Consider the following 21242-nt stretch of genomic DNA (forward strand, 5'->3'; position numbering starts at 1 on the left):
TTTTTGGAGGAGAAGCTGGCAGTCTATTAATTTTTTTTTAAGTTAACAGTGTTAACAACAACACATTTATCATTCAAAACAAAAAATACTTCTACAACATTAACTCACCAATCTTAGAAGGAAAAAGAGTTTCATCATCAAGCTGATCCTGAACCCAAGTCATCAAATAGTCAATATATTTTGGAGCGGAACATTTGATTGGCTTTTTAATATTAGTACCATCTGCCCAATGATATTCATATCTGGAGAGAAAAATGTATTACTGATAAAGTTTTTAAAAACATTAACAAATGTACAACTTGTAATCAAAGCAGGTTCACATTTTCTCAATAGAAGTTATATGTAACTTTAATAAGTTACTTAAAGTTCTACTAAAGACTACTGTGAGTTCCCTATAGAATTATTTTGAAATGTGATGGTTATAATTGGGAGAGAAAAGGGAAATAATGTGGCAGTGAGTAGTGTCAAAATAGATGTTTTATACACAACATAGTCCTTACAGACAAAGGAATTGCAGTCCTGTCTATATGACAGAACAGTGCTGAGAACAGGGTAAAGAGCTGATGGATTCACCATATTCTGAGATTCTTGGCCATCAAGTTATTATCAGTAGAACCAAGATTGTAAAACACTGTTTCATGGCTGGGCGAGGTGGCTCACGCCTGTAATCCTAGCACTCTGGGAGGCCGAAGTGGGCAGATTGCTCAAGGTCAGGAGTTCAAAACCACCCTGAGCAAGAGCGAGACCCTGTCTGTACTATAAATAGAAAGAAATTAATTGGGCAACTAATATATACAGAAAAAATTTGCCGGGCATGGTGGCGCATGCCTGTAGTCTCAGCTACTGGGGAGGCTGAGGCAGCAGGATTGCTTGAGACAAGGAGTTTGAGGTTGCTGTAAGCAAGGCTGACGCCATGGCACTCACTCTAGCCTGGGCAATTAAGTGAGACTCTGTCTCAAAAAATAAATAAATAAAAATAAAAAGACAGCTGAAAACTCTTCCAAGAAATTCATTTAAAAGTTAGAAACAGGCCGGGCAGGGTGGCTCACGCCTGTAATCCTAGCACTCTGGGAGGCTGAGGCAGGAGGATAGCTCGAGGTCAGGAGTTCGAAACCAGCCTGAGCAAGAGCGAGACCCCGTCTCTACTATAAATAGAAATAAATTAATTGGCCAACTAATATATATAGAAAAAATTAGCCGGGCATGGTGGCACATGCCTGTAGTCCCAGCTACTCAGGAGGCTGAGGCAGCAGGATTGCTTGAGCCTAGGAGTTTGAGGTTGCTGTGAACTAGGCTACCGCCACGGTACTCACTCTAGCCTGGGCAACAAAGCGAGACTCTGTCTCAAAAAAAAAAAAAAAAAAAAACCAGCCTGAGCGATACCCCGTCTCTACTATAAAAAAAATAGAAAGAAATTAATTGGCCAACTAATATATATATAAAAAAATTAGCCGGGCATGGTGGCACATGCCTGTAGTCCCAGCTACTCGGGAGGCTGAGGCAGGAGGATTGCTTGAGCCCAGGAGTTTGAGGTTAATGTTAGTGAGGCTGGCGCCACAGCACTCACTCTAGCCTGGGCAACAAAGTGAGACTCTGTCTCAAAAAAAAAAAAAAAAAAAAAAAGCTAGAAACAGGAACCATAAATATTAACAAAATTGAAAAAAACAGAACTTTCTTGATGCAAAATGAACATAATTCAAATATCTATGCTTTTACTCCTATAATAAAACATTCAGATTTACTATGATGCAATATAAAAACTGAAACACTGAGTATCACATACCAAAGTATTTAATAACTAAAAGCCTATTAAGTGAGCATTCAAGACCCAGTAAAATTGATATGCCTTTATACAAGCAAACAGATAATAAAAATAAAAAGTCTTTATTATTTTATTTATATCAATTTAGTGATAAAGCAAAAGTAATCCAAACACCTATATATTATAATAGGCAGTATATATACCTTGGACCTGCAGACATGACTGGACAGCTTGCTTCAGTGCAGAATTCAGTAATAGTTCCATATAACATGTTGATCTGGTTGAAGAAATCCACAGCTGCAGAGATAACAGAATTGTATTAAAATGTCTGTAAACACAAAATGTGGGAGACCTCTCAGTTGAAGGAAAAATGGATGATGCACTTTAAGTTCTTGGCTAAACCCTAGGAAGATTCAATAATCTAATGAGGGCCAGGCGCAGTGGCAGCTCACCCCTGTAATCCTAGCACTCTAGGAGGCCGAGGCGGGCAGATTGCTCCAGGTCAGGAGTTCAAAACCAGCCTGAGCAAGAGCAAGACCCGTTTCTACTATAAAAAGAAAGAAATTAATTGGCCAACTAATATATATATAGAAAAAAATCAGCCAGGCATGGTGGCGCATGCCTGTAGTCCCAGCTACTCCAGAGGCTGAGGCAGTAGGATTGCTTGAACCCAGGAGTTTGAGGTTGCTGTGAGCTAGGCTGATGCCATGGCACTTATTCTAGCCTGGACAACAAAGTGAGACTATGTCTCAAAAAAAAATAAAAAATAAAAAATCCAATGACACTGTAACTTCTAAATTTTCACACCTAAAAAAGTTGACTTTTAATATACTAAGCTTTAAATCAGCATATATTGAGTCCCTCTGTAATAAAAAAAATAAATCAGCATATAACAGCAGGAAAACAAAATACTGGAGATAATTCTAACTTAATGATTACTATGACATCATTAGATATACAATTACATCCAAGGAAATGAAAAACCCATAGCTTCTTACCAATCTGGACCAGACAATACCATCTGTGTTAAGAAAGAGAAAAGAAGTGTTTTGGAATATACTGAGGGAGATGTATCCAACTGTATCAACAAGCATTTAAAATATCTAATTCACCATAAACATCTGAGGTCTATGGCATATTGAGAACATAAAAAAGGGACTTCAGATTAAAGTCTCCTGCCCTGGAGTCTCCAGCTAATGGAAGGGACAAAATTAAAAGGAATAGGCTGGGCGCAGTGGCTCACGCCTATAATCCTAGCACTCTGGGAGGCCGAGGCGGGCAGATTGCTCATTGCTCTAGGTCAGGAGATTGAAACCAGCCTGAGCAAGAGCGAGACTCCATCTCTACTATAAACAGAAATTAATTGGCCAACTAAAAATATATAGAAAAAATTAGCTGGGCATGGTGGCGCATGCCTATAGTCCCAGCTGCTCCAGAGGCTGAGGCAGGAGGATTGCTTGAGCCCAGGAGATTGAGGTTGCTGTGAGCTAGGCTGATGCTACAGCACTCACTCTAGCCTGGGCAACAAAGTGAGACTCTGTCTCAAAAAAAAAAAAGCCAATAATAGGCCAGGCACGTGGCTCATGCCTGTAATCCTAGCACTCTGGGAGGCCAAGGCGGGAGGATCGCTTGAGGTCAGGAGTTCAAGACCACCTAAGCAAGAGCGAGACCCTATCTCTACTATAAATAGAAAGAAATTAGCCAAACAACTAAAAATAGAAAAAATTAGTCGGGTACGGTGGTGCATGCCTGTAGTCCCAGCTACTTGGGAGGCTGAGGCAGGAGGATCGCTTGAGCCCAGGAATTTGAGGTTGCTGTGAGCTAGGCTGACACCACGGCACTCTAGCCCAGGCAAGAAAGTGAGACTCTGTCTCAAAAAGAAAAAAAAAAAAAAGCCAATAATACGTGCTAGAGAGTTCACATAAAAGGCAAAGTCACAAAGCGCTGACATAGACAGGGAATAATTCCTAAATGAGCAGTGCTAGATCTGGAAGAAAATGAAAGAGGAAGGAGGTGAGGAATAAAATTAACTGAGTGAAGTATATGGCAAAGAGAATCATATGAGCCTTGGAAAGTTTCAAAATATATTTTAGTTCCTGCCTAAAGGAGTATCTAAAAATCAAGGGCTTTTCCAAGTTTCTTAAAAAACAAACAAATTTTTTAAAAATTCCACCTTGTCAAAAGGAATTTTATACAAAACTTCCTCACAATCCTTCCTCTTAATAAGTCATGTTTCTAAGAAAGTAACACTTAGACATTCAATATTCACTCAACACAGAGTGTGCCCAAGATGATAGCTGGTTTGGTCTAAAGTAGCTGTTCTCAAAAGGCAGTCCAGGAATCCCGTTTCAGGGAGATCTGTGAGATCAAAACTATTTTTTTTTTTTTTTTTTTTTTTTTTTAGTAGAGACGGGGTCTCGCTCTTGCTCAGGCTGGTTTTGAACTCCTGACCTTGAGCAATCCGCCCGCCTCGGCCTCCCAAGAGCTAGGATTACAGGCGTGAGCCACAGCGCCCGGCCTAGATCAAAACTATTTTAATTGCTTTTTTCACTCTCATTCTCTTAAGAGGGTACAGTGTAATTTTCCAGAGGCTCCATGATGTCACAACAGATTCAATGTAAAAGAAAAATTAGAGGCCATGCGCGGTGGTTCACGCCTGTAATCCTAGCTCTCTGGGAGGCTGAGGCAGGCGGATTGCTCGAGGTCAGGAGTTCGAAACCAGCCTGAGCAAGAGCGGGACCCTGTCTCTACTATAAATAGAAAGAAATTAATTGGCCAACTAATATATACAGAAAAAATTAGCCGGGCATGGTGGCGCATGCCTGTCATCCCAGCCACTTGGGAGGCTGAGGCAGAAGGATTGCCTGAGCCCAGGAGTTTGAGGTTGCTGTGAGCTACGCTAATGCCATGGCACTCACTCTAGCCTAGGCAACAAAGCGAGACTCTGTCTCAAAAAAAAAAAAAAAAAAAATTAGAAACCAGCTGTCTATTAAGCTAACCATTAAATAAGATTCACAAAATATAAAACGCTATACCTTCTCACCAAAATTTGTTTCAGAAAATAGCCATTTTTCATAAAAACATATTTATGTTAACATGTAATGGGTTTATTATTGTTACTTCTAAATAAATTTTTCAAAAGGGCCAGAAGCAGTGGCTCACACCTGTAATCCCAGCATTTTGGGAGACTGAGGCAGAAGGACTGCTTAAGGCCAGGAGTCTGAGAGCAGCCTGGGCAATGTGACGAGACCATGTCTCTACAAAAACAGTATTTTTTGTAAAATACTGTTTTTGTAAAGTAATATTTAAGATTTTCTCAGTATTAATTTCTAACAGAGTATCCCTAAATATATGCTATATAATAAAAGCTCTTTGGGGTACTAAATAATTTTTTATGCTTTCTTTTATTTTTTAATGAACACATAATAACTATACATACCAATGGGAACCAGTAATTTTTTTAAATGAGACAGAGTCTCGCTCTGTCACCCCAGCTAGAATGCACTGGCATCATCATAGCTCACTGCAACCTCAAACTCCTGGGCTCAAGTGATCCTCCTGCCTCAGTCTGCTGAGTAGATGGAACTGTAGGCACCCACTACCATGCATATTCACACTCAGCTAATTTAAAACAACTTTTTGTAGAGATGAGGTCTCTTTTTTTTAATGGCTTTTTAATGAGTTAAGAAAAACAAGAATTTTTTTTAATGTGGCTACTTGAAAACTTAAAATTACTCATGTAGCTCACATTATATTTCTATCAGACACTTCTATTGGATATTTCAGTGGAGCACTGATTGAGGCAATGATTATCAATAGCTGGTTAATGGCCGGGGCGCAGTGGCTCATGCCTGTAATCCTAGCTCTCTGGGAGGCCGAGGTGGGCGGATTGCTCAAGGTCAGGAGTTCGAAACCAGCCTGAGCAAGAGCGAGACCCCGTCTCTACTATAAATAGAAAGAAATTAATTGGCCAACTAATATATATATATATACAAAAAATTAGCCGGGCATGGTGGCGAATGCCTGTAGTCCCAGCTACTTGGGAGGCTGAGGCAGGAGGATTGCTTGAGCCAGGAGTTTGAGGTTGCTGTGAGCTACACTGATGTCACAGCACTCACTCTAGCCTGGGCAATAAAGTGAGACTCTGTCTCAAAAAAAAAAAAAAAAAAAAAAAAAAAGCTGGTTAATACCACATAAAAAGACAACTAGGGCTGGGCGTGGCTCACGCCTGTAATCCTAGCACTCTGGGAGGCAGAGGCGGGCGGATCACTCAAGGTCAGGAGTTCAAAAGCCTGAGCAATAGTAAGACCTTGACTCTACTAAAAATAGAAAGAAATTAATTGGCCAACTAAAAATATATAGAAAAAAAAAATTAGCCGGGCATGGTGGCGCCTGCCTGTAGTCCTAGCTACTTGGGAGGCTGCGGCAGAAGGATTGCTTGAGCCCAGGAGTTTGAGGTTGCTGTGAGCTAGGCTGATGCCACGGCACTCTAGCCCAGGCAACAGAGTGAGCCATTCATTGTCTCAAATAAAAAGACAACTAGACCCAATGAAAATCCCAGCAGCTTTTTTCTGGTTACCAACAAACTGGTTCCAAAGTTCATATGGAAAACAAAAGACTTAGAGTAGCCAACACAATACTGAAAGTGAAGAACAAGGTTGGAAGGACTAACACTACCCTACTTGCAGACTTACTATAAAGCTACAGCAATCAAGACAATGTAGTACTTGTGAAAAGACAGACAAATCAATGAAACAGAATAGAGTCCAGAAATAGACCCACCTTAATGTAGTCAACTGATTTTTAACACAGGAGCAAAGACAGTCTGTTCAACAAATGGTGCTGAAACAACTGGACATTCAAAAAAAAAACCCACAACAACTGGACATCCACATGCAAAAAAAGAATCTACGCACAGACCTTATACTCTTCACCAAAATGAACTCAAAATGGAACCCAGATCCAAATGTAAAATGCAAAAACATAAAACTCCTAGAACACACAGGAAATACATAGGACAAAAATGTATTAATAGATGATCTTGGGTGTGATGATGACTTTTTAGATAAACCAAAGCCATAATTCATCAAAGAAATAATTGATCACTCTAGCCTGGGCAACAAAGTAAGACTTTGTCTCAAAAAAAAATAAAAATAATTGATAAGCTGTGCTTCATTAAAATTAAAAATTCCTGGGTGCAGTGGCTCACACCTGTATCCTGGCACTCTGGGAGGCCAAGGCAGGTGGATCGCTCAAGGTCCGGAGTTCAAAACCAGCCTGAGCAGGTGCAAGACCCCATCTCTACTAAAAAATAGAAAGAAATGAATTAGTCAACTAAAAATATATAGAAAAAAATTAGGCAGGCACGGTTGCGCATGGCTGTAGTCCCAGCTACTCAGGAGGCTAAGGCAGAAAGATCACCTGAGCCCAGGAGTCTGAGGTTGCTATGAGCTAGGCTGATGCCACGGCACTCTAGCCCGGGCAACAGAGTAAAACTCTGTCTCAAAAAAGAAAAAATAAATTAAAAATTCCTGCTCTTCAAAAGACACAGTCAAGAGAATAAAAAGCTAGTAACAGTGGCTGGTGCTTTTAATCCCAGCTACTCAGAGGGCTAAGGCAGAAGGCTCACTTGAGGCCAGGAGTTTGAGACCAGTCTGGGCAACATAACAAGACCCTGTCTCTAAAAAAATATAAAAAACTTTGCCAGGCATTGTGGCAAGCACCTGTAGTCCCAGCCACTCAACAATTTAAAAAAAACTGAATTAAAAAATGGAGGTGCGCGCGCGCGCGCGCGCACACACACACACAGGCATAGACACCTGACCAAAGATATGCAAATGGCATATAAACATTTGAAAAGATGCTCCACATCATATATTATCAGGGAAATGCAAATTAAAACAATACAATACCACTACATACTTATTAGAATGGCCAAAATCCAGAACACTGCCAACACCAAACACTGGTGAGAATGTGAAGCAATAAAAATTATCATCATTCATTGCTGCCAGGACTGAAAATGGTACAGTCACTCTGGAAGACAGCTTGGTAGTTTTTTACAAAACTAAATACACTCTTACCATATAATCTGGCAATTGTGCTCCTTGGAATTTACCCCAACGGAGTTTAAAATGTATGTCTACACAAAATCTGCATGTGTGTTGTTTACAGCAGCTTTATTCATAATTGCCAAAACTTGAAAGCAACCAAAGATATCCTTTAGTAGGTAAATGAATGAACTGTGTGATACATTAAGAAAATGGAATATTCAGGGCTAAAATAAAATGAACTATTAAGCCATAAAAAGCTATGGAGGAAACTTAAATGTATATTACCTATGATGTATAATAATTACTGCGTAATATGTAAAAGCCAATCTTTTACATACTAGGTTACATACTATATAATTCCAACTATATGATGTTCTAGAAAAGGCAAACCTATAGACAGTTAAAAAGATGGGTTGTTGCCAGAGGTTAAAGGGAAGGAATAGTCAGAACACATGATTTTTAGGGCAGTGAAACTACTTTATGATGATATTGTAATGGTGAATATATGTCATTATATAAATCTGTCCAAACCCATAGTAAGTAAACCCTAATGTAAACTTTGGACTATGAGTGATTAAACAAACAAAAAAAAGAGAAACTAGATACTGGAAATATATACTCACCCATGGAATAGTCTAACAAACAAAATCAAATCTGAATTTATTTTTTGGTTTTGGTTATTTTTTTTGAGATAAGGTCTTGCTCTGTTACTGGAGCTAGAGTGTAGTGGTGTCATCATAGCTCATTGTAACCACAAACTCCTGGGCTCAAGTAATCCTCCTGCCTTAGCCTTCCAAGTGCCTGGAACTACAGGCTTGTGCCACGATGCCCAACTAATTTTTTTTTTTTTTTTTTTGTAGAGACAGGGTCTTCCTAGGTTGCTCAGGCTGGTCTCCAACTCCTGGGCTCAATTGATTCTCCCATCTCCGCTTCCCGAAGTGCTGGGATTACAGGCATGAGCCACCACACCTGGCCTCAAACCTGAATTTAATCAAGGCTCTGCACTAACAACATGGTAGCCACTAGCCACGTATGGCTACTTAAAATTTATTTGAAATTCAGCTCCTCAGTCACACCCACCACATTTCAAGTGCTACATGGCCAGTGAAAGTACAAAACATTTTCATGATTATAGAAAATTCTATTGGACAGTGCTGCTGTAGATCTAATGTTTATAGGAAATAAAAGGAGGAAAAGAATATGATAATGGACACCTTGGAGATACAGTCACCAAAATTCATACTGTGGAAAACAACCTGGTTTCTTCAACAACAAAATTCCAAGGAAAAAAAAACTACAATGAGGGAAACCTTTGGATTAAGAAATTCAAGATGGTAGCCGGGCGCGGTGGCTCACACCTGTAATCCTAGCTCTCTGGGAGGCCGAGGCGGGCGGATTACTTGAGGTCAGGAGTTTGAAACCAGCCTGAGCAAGAGCGAGACCCCGTCTCTACTATAAATAGAAAGAAATTAATTGGCCAACTAATATATATAGAAAAAATTAGCCGGGAATGGTGGCAAATGCCTGTAGTCCCAGCTACTTGGGAGGCTGAGGCAGGAGAATTGCTTGAGCCAGGAGTTTGAGGTTGCTGTGAGCTAGGCTGACGCCATGGCACTCACTCTAGCCTGGGCAACAAAGCGAGACTCTGTCTCAAAAAAAAAAAAAAAAAGGCCGGGCGCGGTGGCTCACGCCTGTAATCCTAGCTCTCTGGGAGGCCGAGGCGGGCGGATTGCTCAAGGTCAGGAGTTCAAAACCAGCCTGAGCAAGAGCGAGACCCCGTCTCTACTACAAATAGAAAGAAATTAATTGGCCAACTGATATATATTTAAAAAAAAAAATTAGCCGGGCATGGTGGCGCATACCTGTAGTCCCAGCTACTCGGGAGGCTGAGGCAGAAGGATCGCTCGAGCCCAGGAGTTTGAGGTTGCTGTGAGCTAGGCTGACGCCACGGCACTCACTCTAGCCTGGACAACAAAGTGAGACTCTGTCTCAAAAAAAAAAAAAAAAGAAAGAAATTCAAGATGGCCAGCCATGGTGGCTCATGCCTGTAATCCTAGCACTCTGGGAGGCCAAGGCGGGTGGATCGCTCAAGGTCAGGAGTTCGAAAGCAGCCTGAGCGAGATCCCGTCTCTACCAAAAATAGAAAGAAATTGACCAACTAAAAACATATATACAAAAAAACAGCCAGGCATGGTGGCGCATGCCTCTAGTCCCAGCTACTCAGGAGGCTGAGACAGAAGGATCGATCGAGCCCAGGAGACTGAGGTTGCTGTGAGCTAGGCTGATGCCACAGCACTCACTCTAGCCTGGGCAACAACGTGAGACTCTGTCAAGAAAGACAGACAGGGAAGGAAAGGGAAGAGGAAAGGGAAGAGGAAAGGGAAAAGGGAAGGGAAAAGGGGAGGGAAAAGGGGAAGGGAGGGGAGGGGAGGAAGGAAGGAAGGAAGGAAAAGAAATTCAAGAAACATACACTCAGGCCTTGCTGGATCCTGATTTAAACCAAGTATAAATTATAAAAAGAAAGAAACATTTATAGGACAGTCAGGGAAAATGTGAACACTGACTAGATATTTAATAAGATTAAAGGATGGTGGTATTGTTCTTAACTTTAAAAATAGTCCTTATCTCTAAGAGATACTTATTGAAATATTTATAGATGAAATAACATGTCTGGGATTGGCTTCAAAATAATCAGGGTGGGCTATATAAGCAGCACAGTTGGCCACAAATTGATTATATGTTGAAGCTTGATAATACATACCTGGGAATTCTCTGTACTAGTTTCTCTACTTTTATATGTTTGAAATTTTCCATTAAAAAGTTTTAAAAATTCTTGGAACATCTGAAATTCCTAATTTTATCACCCAGTACTGAACTCTCCTCAGAAATGAGAGACTCTCACATTCAAATCTCTAGCATTAGTATATCATTCCATGTTATGCCCTCATTCTCCTGGACTCAGAGTAACTTGGAGCTCATAGATCCCTCCATTTTCTCCCACTCTCTCAATTTCCTTCTGACTACTCCTAAGTTACAACAATCAACTGACTCACCATATGAACTGCAATTGACTTTTCTGTATACGTAGGCTGATGAGTGCCGCTGGGGTAGGAGCAAAACTGTGCAGATGGATTCCTTACAATGTCATGGCCCACCACAGGTAAAATATTTGCATTTATCAATCTTTTATTTGGCCTTACTCAGCTCTTCATATTATTCTGCTAAGAAATCTCCCAAAACAACTTCATCACTGCTCTTTTAAGTCTCTGTATTCAGCCACACAGCTGAAGAGTAGAATACTGAAGAAAATACAGTTTGGGATGTATTTGTACTTATGTTTCTTTACCAATAATCTGTCATATTACAACAGTAATTTCTGACAAAGAAAATTCATTAACAGAAAGATTTTAGCTAAAATCTTTCTATAAACCAGCAAAGTTGAATGTTATTAAAAACTTACTGTTAACAGCAATCCATTCATTGAGGTCCTCTCCTTCTGGCAACATAACAGCTTGTCTCAGATTCCCACTCCCTAGAGTTGCTTCTGCATGTTTTAAGAGTTCATACTGATGAGATCCTTCAGGGATATTCTTCTTTGGTTTGAATGTTTTAGAAGAGCGGCTGCTGCTGTTAGGGTAAAAGTAAAAGTATATGAATTTTTAGGACTGGAAGTAGAATGGCATAATTTTAGGCATATAAATTACTCTGTAAAATAAAATAAAAAATACTCCCTAAAAAATGCCAGGATGGCAGAGGGGTGATGATGATCACAATAAAAGAATTTTTAATATTTTTTCCTGTACCTAAAAGCAGGATTAGCAGCACAATTTCACAAAGAAAGCAATTTTACTATGCCTCATGAAGAAGTCTGGTGCAGAGGGTACTGTAACTAAATAAAAAAACCTGGATATGAAACTAACTCTGTGACTGCCTGAAAAAAAGTAAGTTTTTATTCCTCTCATATTACCCATAAGGTAGTCTTTCTAACATGACACAAAATCCAGAAACCTTAAAGAAAAAATAGACTCATTTCAAATCATAACAATTAAAAACTTCCATAACAGAACAAAAAGAAATAACAAAAAAGAACTTGCCACATATATTACAAAGGATTAACTGGATAATAAAGATCTTCTATTAATTTGTTAAGAATATAAAGAACCCTTTAGAAAAATGGGCTACGAGATGAAAAGGCAATTCACACAAGAAGTACAATGACCACTAAGCATGTGAAAACCTGTTCAATTAGAGTAAGATTTATTTTTCCCTAATTTGAGTGTCAAAAGTTAAGGTGATTACATTATTAAGAGTAGACTAGGGTGCAGAGAAATTAGTACTTTAATAAATTACTGGTGAAAGTGTACAGTGTATTATGTTTTGGTGGGGCACTACGGCAGTATCTATAAACACTGAAAAGTTCCTCAAGCCATCTATTCCACTTCTAGGTTTCTCCCCTAGGTATGGATAAGAATTTGCTTTCCAAGATTGTTTTTAATAGCGAAAAGCCTAGAAACAATTCTAAAGTTAGTCAGCAGAAGAATGAATAAACTATGGTACATCCACAGTGTGGAATATTGTATAGGAGTTAAGAAAAACAAGATAGAGTACATGTATTCACATGGAAGGATCTCAATATATGGCTAAGTTTTGTAAATGCATACAAAGTATCAAAACTAAACACATCAAAACTTGGGATTACTTCCAGGAAGAGGAAGGGAATACAACTATGGACTTCTACTTTACCTGAGCAATTTAAATTTTAAATAAAGCTGATTAGAAAGTAAAAAAGAATTATGAAAACACTAAAAATCAAATATGGAAACTTTTTAACATGACAAAAAACTAAATTTAGGCCGGATGTGGTGGCTCACACCTGTAATCCTAGCACTCTGGGAGGCTGAGGAGGGCGGATTGCTCAAAGTCAGGAGTTCGAAACTAGCCTGAGTGAGACCCCATCTCTACTAAAAATAGAAAGAAATTAATTGACCAATTAAAATATATATATATACACAAAAAATTAGCCGGGCATGGTGGCACATGCCTGTAGTCCCAGCTATTCAGGAGCCTGAGGCAGTAGGATCGCTTGAGCCCAGGAGATTGAGGTTGCTGTGAGCTAGGCTGATGCCACAGCACTCACTCTAGCCTGGGCAACAAAGTGAGACTCTGTCTCAAAAAAAAAAAAACCCTACATTTAACAGGGAAGTACTGAATTTGTATAGGAATGGCCCTATACAAATACAAATAAGAAGCTATACATGAAAGCAAGCTAAATATGGAAAATATGAAACAATTTCTCAAGATTCAATATGATCCACTTTTGTACTTCAAATAATACCATGACAGTGAAAACAATCCATAGAATGTAAGAAAATATTTGCAAATCACAGATGTGATAAGGGACTTGTATCCAGAATTTATAAAGAACTCTTACAACTCAAAAACAAAAAGACAACCCAAATTAAAAATCGGCAAAGGATCTAAACAGACTGAAGTCCAAAGAGTGTATTCAAATGGCCAACATGCACGTGTAAAGATGCTCAACATCATTAATCATTAGGGAAATGCAAATCAAAATCAACCACTTCACAGCCATTAGGATGACTATCATAAAAAAGACAGACTGGGGGCCTTCATGCTTGTAATCCCAGCATTTTGGGAGGCCAAGGTGGGAGGATCCCTTGAGGCCAGTGTAAGGTTTTTTCAGCGGGGGAGAAGACAGAGAGTGGGGGCCAAACCACGTGGCTTTATTATACACTCGTGGATGAGGTTCTGGGGCCCCAAGAGAGGGGGGGCCCCAGAAGTCGCTGCTGTTTGAAGGGGCTGAGGCCTTTTATATCCCTTGGGCCTGGCTAGGGACTTTTGGTGGGAAGAGCTGGGGATTTTAGGAGGGGCTGGAGGTACTTGTGGAATCCAGGAGCCAAAACTTTCTTATCCAGGTGAACTTCTGGGTGTGGTTCCTCTCAGCGGGGCCTGGCAGTTTTGTCCTTGGCAGGCCTGGTCTTATGAGCCTTTTCTTTTTTTTTTTTTTTTTTTTTTTGAGACAGAGTCTCACTTTGTTGCCCAGGCTAGAGTGAGTGCCGTGGCGTCTGCCTAGCTCACAGCAACCTCAAACTCCTGGGCTCAAGCGATCCTTCTGCCTCAGCCTCCCGAGTAGCTGGGACTACAGGCATGCACCACCACGCCCGGCTAATTTTTTTGTATATATATTAGTTGGCCAATTAATTTGTTTCTATTTATAGTAGAGACAGGGTCTCGCTCTTGCTCAGGTTGGTTTCGAACTCCTGAACTCAAAGGATCCGCCCGCCTCGGCCTCCCAGAGAGCTAGGATTACAGGCGTGAGCCACCGCGCCCGGCCGCCTTTTCTTTTTTGATCTAGGGAAGGGAGGGGGCCCGCCACCAGCCTTACAGCCAGGAGTTCAAGACTAGCTTGGGCAACTTGGGCAACATAGTGAGACCTCCATCTCTACAGAAAATTCTTTTTAAAAATTAGCCTGGCATGGGGGCATGTGCCTAAAGTCCTAGCTACTCCAGAGACTGAGGCAGGATGGCTTGAGCCTAGGAGTTCAAGGTTACAGTGAGCTATGATCTCACAGCTCCACTCCAGCCAGAGCAAGAGACCGGTGTCTCAAAAAAAAAACAAAAAAAAAACAAAAAAAAAACAGGTGGCTCATGCCTGTAATCCTAGCACTCTGGGAGGCCGAGGCGGGCGGATTGCTCGAGGTTGGGAGTTCGAAATCATCCTTAGCAAGACCCCGTCTCTACTAAAAATAGAAAGAAATTAATTGACCAACTAAAAAATATATATATACAAAAAATTAGCCGGGCATGGTGGCGCATGCCTGTAGTCCCAGCTACTTGGGAGGCTGAGGCAGGAGGATCGCTTGAGCCCAGGAGTTTGAGGTTGCTGTGAGCTAGGCTGACGCCACAGCACTCACTCTAGCCTGGGCACTCTAGCCCAGTGCCCAGCCAACAGAATGAGACTCGGTCTAAAAAAAACAAAAACAAAAACAAAAACAAAAACAAAAAACAAGTGCTATCAAAGGTGTGGGTAATTTGGAACCCTCATACAGTGCTGGTGGACATGTACAACGGTTCAGCGCTTTGAAAGTTTGGCATTCTTCAAAAGGTTAAATATAATTACCATATAAACCAGCAATTCCACTCCTAGGTGTATGTCCAAGAGATATGAACACATAACATCCACACAAAAAGCCTGTATACACATGTTCATAGCAGCATTATTTGTAACAGCCCAAAAAGCCAACTGTGTATCCACAAATAAAGTACTACCTAAACAACTCATGAGAAAGACTGGGACTGTGTATTCACAAATAAAGTACTACCTAAACCACAACTCATGAGGAAGACTCGGGGCAGGGGAGGAATACTTCTATTAATATTAAAATTTTAATTAAATCATAGACTTTTTGACATGGTAATCCTTTGGAGACTATACCCTTAAGAAAACAACCCAAGGGAAGGAAAATGAGATTTGGATAAAGACACATTCTGTAGTGCTATATAATAGTGAAATACTAGAAAGAATCCAAATGTCTTATAATAAGAAGTGAGTAAACTCTGGTTATGAAACACTGCAATTTAAAAATGTCAAGCATGTGGATTATGTACATAACTAAAAGTGAATCATTATTCAATCACGTAACACACATTTAAGCTATATACAAGCCACCTGAGAATAACAAAATCAAAGAATTTACAAACTTTAGCCTCGTTTGGGCCCAAGCGTTAGTTATCTCTAAAATGAAATTCCACCGAGGACAAGAGAAGGTAGCTAACTTATACAAATTCACAAAATCGGTAAAAGGACCCGGACAGAATGGTGTGGTTGCGAGGCCCGCAACTCAACTTCAAGGTTCTCAAACTGCGGCACTCCATATTCTCCTGGGACGGCATTTTATATGGACAATAATAAAATTGGACGCGTGAGGGAGTAAAAAGGCCAAGTCCGCACGGACGGATACTAGAGGCTCGAGACTCACTGACTTTGGGAGCGCACGGCTCCGCCCCAGATCGTCTCTCCGCCCTCGGGGGCGCTCGGGCGGAAAAGTTTGGAGGCGCGGCCGACCTTGGGGCCTTTCTACTCCCCAGCCGTCTCGCTCCGCTTCCTTTGCCTCAGCCTTCATCTCCGTCATCCTCGCCCAACTTCCTGGCCACCCGTGGGCCCAAGCAGAGGCAAAGCCAACGCTAGCCACCCTGACCCCAACCCTAGGCCCGGCCCTTGCCTCAGGCCCCGCTGGCCCCCTCCCCATCTCCGCCCTCGGCCCGGCCCCACTCACAAGAGGAAGCTCATCTTCGGTCCTCAGAGGGGAGGGGAGGGGCCGCTGGCCCCCACCCCCGTCAGGATTCGGAGCCGGCGAGAAGGAGAGGACGGTCCTCCGCTCGCTGACAGCGGAAGCCGGGCCGCCGCCGTTCCGAGCTGGAGCTTGAGCCGCTAACAGGCAGTGTACACCCCGGCGCCCGCCGTGCCCGCCTCCCCCACCTCGCAGACCCAAAATGCGGAACCAGCAAAATCTCGCGAGCTAAGATTCAGCCCCGCCTAGCTGAGAGGGGCTTGGCGCACCCCTTTTAGCCCCGCCCCTCCCGGAGATCAGCCAATCAGCGTTCCAAGGCCGGGACTTCCCCCTTCTGGAGGCGTGGCAAGGACCGCGGCTGGGGAAGAGAGACTGGCTGGTCCTGTGCTAGGTTGGGCTTCGTGCTGTGAGCGCTGTCCACACCTGCAATTTTTTAAAAATTTAATTCAATTTTTAATTGAGATATATTCACATAGCATAAAATTACATTTTTTAAATGTACGCTCCAGTGGGTTTTTTGTATACGTTTCACAGATTTGTGCAACCATCATCACTAATTCTAGAATATTTTCATGACCCCTAAAGAAATCCCAGACCCGTTAGTAGTCACTCTCTATTTCCCACTCTCCTGCTAAATCCTGGCAACTGCTAGCCTACTTTCTCTTTCTATGGATTTGCCTAATCTGGACATTTCATATACACGGTAAATGGAATCATACTATTATGTGGTCTTTTGTGGCGGGCTCCTTTCACTTAGCATAAAGGCTTCAAGATTCACCAATGTGTGGCATATATCAAGACTTCATTCCTTTCTATGGATGAATAATATTCCATTGTATGAATATACTACATTTTGTTTATCCATTCATCTGTTGATAGATATTTGGGTTGTTTCCACTTTTTGTTTATTGTTAATGCTGCTATGAACCTTCATGTACAGGTTTTTGCACGGACGAATGATGCATTAATGCCGTGTGACAGCCAAATGACACCATGGTGGAATGAAGAAAACAAGAGGAAATAGTGGGAAACTTGAGTCATAGCTCAGGGAATGATGGTGCAGGATGCCCAATATAAAAGAGCTTGCTCTGTACCTGACATTTACAATATTTATGTTTCTAGTCATTTTATTTTATCCAAATATCAACTGTCACCTGCCACATTAAGTTAAGGAGGTTAACTTTTATTTTGTTAACTTTTTTTTTTTTGAGACAGAGTGTCACTTTGTTGTGGAGGCTATAGTGAGTGCCATGGCATCAGCCTAGCTCACAGCAACTTCAATCTCCTGGGCTCAAGTGATCCTCCTGCCTCAGTCTCTGGAGTAGCTGGGACTACAGGCATGTGCCACCATGCCTGGATAATTTTTTTCTATATATATTAGTTGGCCAATTAATTTCTTTGTATTTATAGTAGAGACAGGGTCTCACTCTTGCTCAGGCTGGCTTCAAACTCCTGACCTCGAGCAATCCGCCCTCCTCCGCCTCCCAGAGTGCTAGGATTACAGGCGTGAAAAACACACTTATACTCTTATAATAACTTATATTATTTAAAGAATATAGTTATCATAAAAACGTTTTCTTTCAAAGGTCAAAATATTTCCTTTCTTCCTTTTCAGAGTAAGACTCTGAAAACAAAAACAAAACATCCTAGCACTCTGGGAGGCTGAGGCAGGCAGATTGCTCAAGGTCAGGAGTTTGAAACCAGCATGAGCAAGAATGAGACCCTGTCTCTACAATAAATTAAAAAAAAAAAAGAAATTAATTGGCCAACTAATATATAGAAAAAATTAGCCAGGCATGGTGGCACATGCCTGTAGTCCCAGCTACTCAGGAGGCTGAGGCAGTAGGATTGCTTGAGCCCAGGAGTTTGAGGTTGCTGTGAGCTAGGCTAATGTCATGGCACTCCCTCTAGCCTGGGCAACAAAATGAGACTCTGTCTCAAAAAAAAAAAATGTTTCCCAACATGGGAAAAAGAAATTCATCAAAGATATTCCCTCTTTTAATTGGATTGTTCTTCAAATTGGAGAATCACTGAGGATATGAAAGCCAGTTATTTGTTAGGAAAAACTTTCAGAATGGCTAGATTTTGCAGATGTTGGGAGGAATTAGGGGAACATCCTCAGTCAGTATTTGAAAAGGATATCAACATAATCTGTTTAGGGATGAAAAATAAGATTTCCCTAGGTGAGAGAGAGAGAAATTGCTGATTGTTACAGGACAATTTGTATCCCCACCAGACATGGTCTATACAAAGACTGGAGAAGTTTTATCCCCTTACTGGTTCAGCTGGCCAGAGAGATAGCTGCACACCATCTGGTCACAGCAGATGCTGAAAGCAGAAGCTAGGCAGCAAATTCTAAAGCCACCAGTACTGCCTCTTCTGAACCTCTCCCCACCCCCACCATTCATCACAACACACAGTTCCCCTTTAGAGCTGCCTCAGGCAGGATTTGCAACTCTGCATTTTCGTTCTGTGTAAGTGCCTGACCCATTATTTGCAAAACTCCAGTTATACCCTAACAGTACCACCCAAGCAGGGTCCCTTTCCTCTTTGGTGACAGTAAATTTCCTGCTGCTGCAGCCAGTTGGTGCTCTCAGGGGTTCAAGTTTTAGTGTCTGTCACAAAAGGGTGAAAAAAAACAAACAGGCAATAAAGTCCCTAAGCCATCCCTGCCCATTACCTCAGGAGTTCAGATTGAAGACAGGGAAAAAGGAATCCCAGTTATCCCAGTTTATCAGACACCAAAAAATCACTCAGTCCCAGCGCAGTGGCTCATGCCTATAATCCTAGTACTCTGGGAGGCCATTGCGGGCCGATTGCTCGAGGTCAGGAGTTCAAAATCAGCCTGAGCAAGAGTGAGACCCCGTGTCTACTATAAATAGAAAGAAATTAATTGGCCAACTAATATATATAGAAAAAAATTAGCCAGGTATGGTGGCCCATGCCTGTAGTCCCAGCTACTTGGGAGGCTGAGGCAGCAGGATTGCTTGAGGCCAGGAGTTTGAGATTGCTGTGAGCTAGGCTGACACCACGGCACTCACTCTAGCCTGGGCAACAAAGTAAGACTCTGTCTCAAAAAAAAAAAAAAAAATAGTCACTCACAAAAGAAGCCATAAGAAAGTGTCCACTTTGAGAATGTCTTAAATCCAAGGACAGACCTCTATGTCAGCCATAAACATTGGTGAATAAAATACATGGCCTCTGCCTTCCTGGAGCTTACCTTCAGTTGGAGAGAATAGATATTAATCAAATAATTATGCCAATGGATGATGTAATATTACAAATCGTCAATGGAAAATAATCCAAACTCTGTAAAATAATTTAAAGAGGGTTATTCTGAGCCAAGTTTGAGGACCATGGCACAGAGCCACATCCAAGAAGCCTTGAGCAAGTGGACTCACGGTGGTTGGGTTGTTCGGTTTTATACCTTTCAGGGAGACAGGGATTGCATGTAAAGTCATAAATCAATATGTGGAAAGTATACATTGGTTTGACCCAAAAAGGTGGGACATCTCAAAGCAGGGCTTTACAGGTTATAGGGGGGTTTAAAGATTCTTTGATTTGTTATTGGTTAAAGAGATGAAGCTTTGTCTAAAGATTTACAATGTTTTAAGTTAAGGAAGTCTGTTAATCAGAGACAAGCCAGACGCAAGTGATCTCTTAAGCAAATTAAGGACTTGCACGTGTAGTTTAAATGTTGTCTTGCATAATCTTAGGCCTGTTAATGAGTTACAAAGGATGTCTTCAAGAAAAAAGGGGGGCATGATGAAGCATATCTGACCTCCCTTCTCATGGCCAGCAACTCAGTTTTAGGGTATCCCTTGGCCAAGAAGGGTCCATTCAGTCAACTGGGGAGAGGACTTAAGATTTTATTTTAGTTGACAAAATTGTGGTACCTGTTATGAGGAAAAGCATAGAATGTATTAAGAGCATTAAGGAGCCAGGCATGGTAGTGTGCACTTGTAGTCCCAGCTACTCGGGAGGCTGAGGTAAGAAGATTGCTTGAGGAGTTCAAAGGCAGCCTAGGCAACATATAGGGACATCCTGTCTCTTAAAACAACAACAAAAAGCATTATGACAGTGTGACAGGAGAGACCTGGAAGAGAAGAAAAGAGAAAGAGCCTGGGAGTCTTAGGAGATGCCATTTAAGCCAAGTCCCCGTAAGGCTGAGTTAGCCAAAGTAAGGGGGAGAGAGAGAGAGAGAGAGGAGGTCTGCTCGGAGTCAATGGAGTATGCAGGGGCCTTGAAGCGTGTAAGAGTTTGCTACGATCACCAAACAGAAAGAAGCCAGTTTTGGTGAGAATGTGATAGACCAGGGAAAAAGTGAGGGGAGATAAAATCAGCCACCAATAATCTTGGATCTTACTCGGAGCAAGGTGGCTACTGAAGGAGCTCAGGAAATTTCAACCCAAAATATGTCTCCTTTTATAAGAGTATTTTGAATTAAAGGCCTTAGAGATCAACAGGCCCTTGGAAGGGAATTTTCCTCTATCTGCATAACCCAAGGGACCCATCAAATGAATAATGGACTTCCCTTCCCTGTAATTTCACCATATTGCAGGAAAGAAAATCAAGAATGCAACCAGACCTGGCCCAAATCACTTAAAACATAATACCTGCCTCTCAGGATAATTTATAAGTCAATCTGTTTCTCCCATTCATTCACTCTCTCAAGTATCCATTCATCCTCCCTAGCAACCATTATTGTCCCTTAGACAGAATTACTGATACTCCTTATCCTCATCCCTCTGCCCCTCTAAAATGCAGGTATAAAAATACCTGGATCCCCATTGCAATATTGGGTAATCACTCTGTGATTTTCCCTGTGTGCATGGCAAATAAACCTCTTCCTCTTATTAATCTGCCTTATTTGTGAGTTGATCTTTCAGCGAACTTTCAGGAGAAAGGGGAAGTTTCTCCACACCCCCTACAGTTTGGTGTAGCCAGCAGGATCTCAAAGCAGCTCTGCTCCTCTGATAGCCCAAGTGAGGAGAATTGGAACTCCTACCTGCCAGCAACACGGTGAGATACCTTCACTTACCAGTCAGACTCCCAGTTTCCTGTCTCTGTGGGCTCTGGTTGAGCAGAAGGTAAAGATCATTGTCCTTTCCAAAT

The 21242-nt window shown here is 41.5% G+C and overlaps 1 protein-coding gene across 2 annotated transcripts in view; it reads right to left on the minus strand.

The window, feature by feature from the left end:
- Positions 1–16325, minus strand: part of MOB1A (MOB kinase activator 1A) — a 28257-nt gene extending 11932 nt beyond the window's left edge. Inside the window, exons 1-4 of one of the 2 annotated variants that reach the window (XM_012788651.3) lie at positions 16113–16325; positions 11276–11439; positions 1966–2059; positions 109–242 (exon numbers count right to left, since the gene is read on the minus strand). In XM_012788651.3, coding sequence (XP_012644105.1) covers positions 109–242; positions 1966–2059; positions 11276–11439; positions 16113–16126 — 406 coding nt within the window. In that variant the 5' untranslated portion in view covers positions 16127–16325. Of the gene's footprint in view, positions 1–108; positions 243–1965; positions 2060–11275; positions 11443–16112 lie in introns of both variants that reach the window. The other variant, XM_012788650.3, reaches the window with a different exon arrangement.
- Between the last annotated feature and the right edge of the window lie 4917 nt (positions 16326–21242).

The sequence above is a fragment of the Microcebus murinus genome, chromosome 3 (genome assembly GCF_040939455.1).
Source record: "Microcebus murinus isolate Inina chromosome 3, M.murinus_Inina_mat1.0, whole genome shotgun sequence".
Taxonomy (NCBI): domain Eukaryota; kingdom Metazoa; phylum Chordata; class Mammalia; order Primates; family Cheirogaleidae; genus Microcebus; species Microcebus murinus.